Below are 7,358 nucleotides of genomic sequence, written 5' to 3'. Positions count from 1 at the left end.
CTCAACATCACTCATCATCAGGAAAATACAAATCATAACTACAGTGAGATATCACCTTACATCTATCCAAATGGCTAAAATTATCAACACAGGAAACAACAGATGTTGGCAAAAAGTCAGAGAAAGGGGAACCCTCTTACACTGCTGATGGGAATGCAAACTGGAGCAGCCACTCTAGAAAACAGTATGGAGTTTCCCCAAAAAGTTAAAAATAGAAATAGCCTATTATTCAGCAATTGCACTACTAGGTGGTTACCCAAAGGATACAAAAATACTATTCAAAGGGGCACATGTACCTTGATGTTTATAGCAGCATTTTCAACACTAGCCAAATTATGGAAAGAGTCCAAATGTCTATCAACTGATATATACAGGGAAATATTATTCAGCCATTAAAAAAAATGAAATTTTGCCATTTGCAATGATGTGGATGGAGCTAGAGAGTATTATGCTAAGCAAAATAAGCCAGTTAGACAAGATAAATATCATAGGGTTTCACTCAGATGTGGAATTTAAGAAACAAAACAAATGAGCAAAGAGGAAAAAGAAAGGTAAACCGAAAAACAGACTCTTAATGTTTATTTACTTTGAGAGAGTGTGCACGCATGCATAGGGGAGGAGCAGAGAGGTGGGAAAAGAGAGAATCCCAAGCAGGCCCACACTCAGCACAGAGCCTAATGTGGGGCTCAATCTCACAATCGTGAGATCATGACCTGAGCCGAAATCAGGAATCAGACACTTAACCAACTGAGCCATGAAGCCGTTCCAAACAGACTCATAACTATAGAGAACAAACTGAGGGTTACTGGAGGGGAGCATTACTGGGGACATGAGTGGGAAAATGGGTTACATGGTTGATGGGTATTAAGGAGGGCACTTTTGATGAGCACTGAGTGTTGTATGTAAGTAATGAATCACTTACTTCTACACCAGAAACTAGTATTGCACTGTATGTTAACTAGCTAGAATTTAAATTAAACCTTAAAAAGAAGATGAACAAACTGTGGCTCAAAATAGATATCTCAAGGAATTTGTGATGCAGATCAAGCCTTGCTAACTTCCAGGGAAATTTATAGCACTAAATATTTATATTTGAAAAAGAAAAAGTTCTTGAAAAAATCATTGAATCATTTAAGCGTCATGAATTATTTAAGTAATTGAAATTACCAATGTCAAGAATGAAAATTACCAATCTCAACATCACTGAAGATCCTACAGGCTTTAGAAGAATAGGGAATATTATGGACAACTCTATGCCAGGGAACTCAACCATTTAAATGAAATAGACAAAATGTTTGAAAGAGAAAGACAAACCAAGAAACAGACTCTTAACTACAGATAACAAACAGATGGTTACCACAGGGTGGGGAGTGGTTTGGAATGGGTGAAATAGATGATGAGGATTAAAGGATACACAGAGTAATATATAAAATTATTGAATCACTATATTGTACACCTGAAACTAATTTAACTCTGTATGTTAACTATACTGGAATTAAAATTAAAAACTTAATATAAGAAGTATCTGAGGGGCAGACACCTGGGTGGCTCAGTCAGTTGGGCATCTGACTCTCGATCTCAGGTCATGGTCCCATGGTTTGTGAGATCAAGCATCTCTTGGGGCTCTGTGCTGACAGTGAGGAACCTGCCTAAGATTCTCTCTCTCCCTCTCTCTCTGCCACTCCCCCACTTACATTGCTCATTCTCTCTCTCAAAATAAATAAACTTAAAAAAAGTTTGAAAGATTCAAAACTACCAAGTCTCACTCAAGAAGAAATAATCTGAGTGACCTTCTATTTACTAAAAAAACTTGAATTTGTAGTAAAGAAAAAAGAAACTCCCACAAAAAAGAATCAAGGCCCCAATGGCATCACTGTTAAACTCCACCAAGTACTTAATGAAGAAATAATGCATAAATTTGCTGCACAGATTTCTCAGAAAATGAAAAAGGAAACATGTCCCAATCCATTCTGTAGAGCTAGCATTACTTTGACACCAAAACCAAAAACATTTTTTTAAAAGGACAGACTCCCATGAACACAGAAGCAGAATTATTAATAAAATACTAGCAGAGCAAATACAAAAGTATATCAAAGCAAATACATCATGATCAAATGGTTTTATTCCCAAATCAAAGATGATTCAATAATCAGTGTCATTCACTGTATCAAAACTAGAAAAGAAAATCATTTTTATCCTCACAATAGATGCAGAAAAATAATTTGACCGAATGCAACACATTTTCTTAACAAAAAACTCAGCAAACCAGGTGGCCTAAATTGTAAAGAGGTATAACGCTATTGAGCTTGAGACGTATTAATAAAGGAAATTTTGCATATATATTTATTTAAATGAAAATGAAAACATTTAATTCAGTGTATAAATCTTTAAACAAAATCCTCCCCACTACCCAAGAATATGGGCACTCTTTGACCAGTAATTACATATCTAAGATCTTATTCTAAGAAAATAATAAAAAAAAGTGCACAGGGTGCCTCGATGGCTCGGTCGGTTAAGCATCTGACTTTGGCTCAGGTCGTGATCTCACAATTCATGAGTTTGAGCCCCACATCAGGCTCTGTGCAAACAGCTCAGAGCCTGGAGTCTGCTTTGGATTTTGTGTCTCCCTCTTTCTCTGCCCCTCCCCCACTCACGTTCTGTCTCTCTCCTTCAAAAATAAATAAACATTAAAAAAAAGTGCACAGGGGCACCTGGGTCGCTCAGTCGGTTAAGTGGCCAACTTTGGCTCAGGTCATGATCTCGCGGTCCGTGAGTTCGAGCCCCACAACGGGCTCTGTGCTGGCAGCTCGGAGCCTGAAGCCTGTTTCGGATTCTGTGTCTCCCTCTCTCTGACCCTCCCCCATTCATGCTCTGTCTCAAAAATAAATAAACGTTTAAAAAAAAGTGCACAAAGATGTATTATAGCATGCTTTCTACTAGCAAAATGTGATGCCTAATTATATATACATCAGAGGAAGGCTGGTTAAAAAAAATATGGTACAAACTTCTAGATATAAAATAAGTCCTGGGGATGTAATGCACAGCATGGTTACTATAGTTAATAATACTGTTTTTGCATTTTGAAAATTGCTAAGAGAATAACTAGATCTTAAAAGTTTTCATCATAAGAAAACAAATTTGTAGATATGCGTGATGATGGATGTTAAACTACCATCTTGTGGTGATCATTTTGCAATATATATAAATATTGAATCTTCATGTTGTACACTGAAACTAATAACATGTTATATGTCAATCATACCTCAATATTTAAAAGAATAAAAAATTTCAATACATAAAAGCAGGAATTACAAAGAGTACCAATATATCTTTCCTCAAGTTTGAGAGTATCTCATCTGGCAGCTGAGATTCACTGGCAAATCTGGGCAGGGAAGAGGGTAAAGATTTGTCAGAAACACTAATTTTAGGCGCACCTGGGTGGCTCAGTTGGTTGAGCGTCACACTTCGGCTCAGGTCGTGATCTCACAGTTTGTGAGTTGGAGCCCCACGTCAGGCTCTGTGCTGACAGCTCAGAGCCTGGCGCCTGCTTCGGATTCTGTCTCCCTCTCTCTCTGCCCTTCTCCTGCTCACACTCTGTGTCTCTCTCTCTCAGGAATAAATAAACATTACAAAAGAAAGAAAGAAAAAAAAAGCATCAATTTTAGCCTTGAACATGATTCTTCCCATCTTTTACAAATAATCTGTTGCTGCTGATGATCATCTTGGTGCTCATGAATAGCCGGCCAGTTTCATAACAAGTTGTCTAACCTACATGTGAATGATAATGACCTTCACTCAACACCTGCTCCTATTTATTTGCTAGCTTAAAAAAAGTAGTGAGATACTCTTTGAATAGTTATTTATACCACTTCAAAACAGCATATTTATTTTTTTAATAATTATATATATTTTATCACATGGAAAGTATAATACATTTCTTCATTATAGATGATTCATTAATACATCTCATTTGTAGACAGCTTTATAATAAATTTTCTTTTGTAATGTCTATACTTTGAATTTGCTATTTATTTACTTATAAACTTGATACATATAACATAGAAATCTTTTGCATTTTATTTATTTATTCATAAGCCAGTGCTACCTATCCTTAGCTCCAAAATATTCAATCCATTTATAATCTTTTAATATTCACATAGCTTTCTTTACCATATAAAAATTGTTTAGGAAATAATTGGGGTAAAATATAATTATGATACACACTGAGTGGTGTAGGACTTTACATCTCTGATCTCAAAACATTTGATTAAATAATAATATTAAAGTATCCTAGGTTGTTATTCTATGATTTATCCCAAATTTTGCCTTCAAATTCCCATTAAATCTAAAAACCTCATTATTAGCTAAATCTGAGTGTGTATAGTCAAATCCAGATGTTAGAAGCCTCAAATTCTGAGAGCTACCTAGGCACCTATCTTCATTTTGTTTATTCCTCCAAGTATGTAGACAAAAGAAACTCAGAGGGTATGAATATCAGTACATATGTAGATAGAAGAGACATGTCTTTGAGAATCATTACCAAAGAGGAGTATCCAACATTTGTCTTAATGGAAAATGTGCCCAGTATATGAGATTTCATATTCTTCTATAACAAGAAAGACACTATTTTCCAAGGCTGAATTAATTCCTCCTCAATAGTTTCAGGATCCACAGGGTAAGGGTCCCTATAAAAAACTGACCAGATCAGAACAGAGTCCTGAGGACGATTTTCAAGTAGATATTGAAATTACTAACTAAACTGAAAAGATTTATGAAAAGTTTAAAGAGATTAATTTCCAAAAATAGTCAAGATGAATCCAAATGGCTTTGATCGTTCATGAAAGAACTCTTCCTGACACTTAAAACCTTACCAAACAGTCTCTTTATTGCCACTTTCATCTCCTTATTTCTGAATGTATAGATAATAGGATTCATAAAAGGAGTGATAAGGGCATCAAAGATGGCTAAAAATTTATCGATTGGTAAGGTAGGGAATGGCCACACATAGACAATAATGCAAGGACCAAAGAAAAAGACCACCACAGTGATGTGAGCAGAGAGAGTGGAGAGAGCCTTGGATGAACCACCTGAAGAGTGTTTGCGAACTGTGACCAGGATGAAGATGTAAGACACAATCAAGATGAAGAAGGTGCCCATGGAGATGAAACCACTGTTGGCAGTGACCAGAAACTCCAGTCTATATGTGTCTGTACATGCAAGTTTGATGAACCGAGGAAAATCACAATAAAAACTATCCATTTTGTTGGGACCACAAAAGGGCAAGTTTATAACAAAAGCCAGTTGGGCCACGGAGTGGATGAGTCCAATGGTCCAGGCAACAGCCAAAAGGGAAATGCACATTCTTATGCTCATGATGGTCAGGTAGTGGAGAGGCTTACAGATAGCAATGTATCGGTCATAGGCCATAACTATGAGCAGCACCATCTCCGTACCCCCAACAGTGTGAATAAAGAACATCTGAGTAATGCACCCTGCCAATGAGATGACTTTATGTTTTCTGAAAAGGTCGTAAATCATCTTTGGGCTTGCAATGCTGGAAACACCAGTGTCAATGATGGAAAGATTTGCCAGCAAAAAGTACATGGGGGAATGTAAGTGATGGTCTGAAATGATCGTGAGCACAATGAGAAGGTTTCCTAACATACTTGCTATATAAAATATAGTAAAAAACAAAAAAAGAAGAATCTGAATCTCCCAAGAACTGGTGAGTCCCAGCAACAAAAATTCAGACACCACTGAGTGATTTCCTCCATCCATCAACTTCATGTGCTAGGCTGATCCTGAAGTTACCTGAAGAGCATAAGAGGGAGAAAAACATGATTTTTAAGTTGAAAGGGAAACTAAAGATCACTTAGCCATTGTACACAGTTACATAAAGTTTACATGGTACAAGACTCACAGAGAGCCAACACCAGAATTTTTTCCATGCCTAGTTCTTTGGTATCATTTAATCATGTGCCTCAAATTTAGTTTCATCTTTAGTGTATAATGAAGAAGGGAAATGTAGACAAGGTCACCTAAGAATTTTAGGAGAAATAAATACATCAGGAAATAGGCTTATATTTTCTCATTTCTACACTGAAATATGCCACAGAATAGAAATATGCAAAAAGGCACAGAGAACTATCTGGAGAGGTGTTCTAATTTGTTCTTTTTTTTATTAAGTTTATTTATTTTGAAAGAGAGAGAGAGAGAGAGAGAGAAAGCACATGAGCAGGGAAGGGGCTAAGAGAGGGGATGAGAGAGAGAATCTCAAACAGGCTCTGTGCTATCAATGGACAGCCCAACACAGGGCTTGATCTCACAACTGTGAGATCATGACCTAAGCCAAAATCAAGAGTCAGACACTCAACTGGCTGAGCCACCCAGGCACTCCTCTAATTTATTCTTTTTAATGGCTGCCCAATAGTCACAATGTGGATGGACCATAATCTATTTACTAATTTCCCAATTAATAAGCATTTACCTTGTTTCTAGTTTTTGGCCCCTACAGACAATGCTACAAATTATTTTCTTTATATATACATCCTTGACTCGGAGCCTGGAGCCTGTTTCCGATTCTGTGTCTCCCTCTCTCTCTGCCCCTCCCCCGTTCATGCTCTGTCTCTCTCTGTCCCCCAAAAATAAATAAACGTTGAAAAAAAATTTTTTTTATATATACATCCTTGCATATTAATGCTGTGTCATAGAATCCCAGAAGTGAGATCACTGGGTCAAAGTGCACATATTTTTAATGTCAGTGGTGTTGCCCAATAGTTTTCCAAAAATGTCAGTGGTGTTGCCCAATAGCTTTCCAAAAAAGCTGGAACAACACATATCTACAAAAATAAATGTTACCACTTTTGTAAATTGTTGCCAGAATAGTAATAGCTCCCTGTTACTCTAATTTTTTTAATATTTATTTTGAGAGAGAGAGAGAGTGAGCATGAGCAGGGGAAGGTCAGAAAGAGAGGGAGAGAGAGGGAATCCCAAGCAGGCTCCACGCACTCAGCACAGAGCCCAAGGTGGGGCTTGAACTCATGAACTATGAGATCACGACCGAGCCAAAATCAAGAGTTGGGCACTTAACCAACTGAGCCATCCAGGTAGCCCTGTTACTCTAATTTTCATTTCCCTGACAACCAATAAATTTGAACATTCTTGTGGTTTGGATCTGCTCTTTTGTGCATTGCCTATTCATGCCTTTTCCTATTTACTACTGTGCTTTTTTTCCCCCAATTTGTAAGAGATCTTTTTATATTACAGATATTAAGCATTTGTCATTTTTTTAAGTTTTCTGAATCAATTATCTATTAAGTTTATTTATGGTTTCTTTTGTTACACCCAAGTTTTCAATT

General features: G+C 36.9%; 1 protein-coding gene across 1 annotated transcript; it reads right to left on the bottom strand.

Annotated features, from left to right (window-relative positions):
• Positions 1–4,097: 4,097 nt before the first annotated feature.
• Positions 4,098–5,807, bottom strand: LOC122467855 (olfactory receptor 4F3/4F16/4F29-like). Its single transcript, XM_043554438.1, has one exon. The coding sequence runs from the start codon at positions 5,785–5,787 to the stop codon at positions 4,807–4,809; it is 981 nt and encodes a 326-aa protein (XP_043410373.1). The 5' UTR covers positions 5,788–5,807; the 3' UTR covers positions 4,098–4,806.
• Positions 5,808–7,358: the final 1,551 nt, after the last annotated feature.

This window comes from Prionailurus bengalensis, chromosome B3 (genome assembly GCF_016509475.1).
Source record: "Prionailurus bengalensis isolate Pbe53 chromosome B3, Fcat_Pben_1.1_paternal_pri, whole genome shotgun sequence".
NCBI lineage: Eukaryota > Metazoa > Chordata > Mammalia > Carnivora > Felidae > Prionailurus > Prionailurus bengalensis.
This window is presented reverse-complemented; position numbering and strand designations above follow the sequence as displayed.

What these genes read in the sequence shown, in the direction of transcription:
- LOC122467855 (XM_043554438.1), bottom strand. Translation starts at nt 5,787, where the DNA reads ATGAAGTTGATGGATGGAGGAAATCACTCAGTGGTGTCTGAATTTTTG.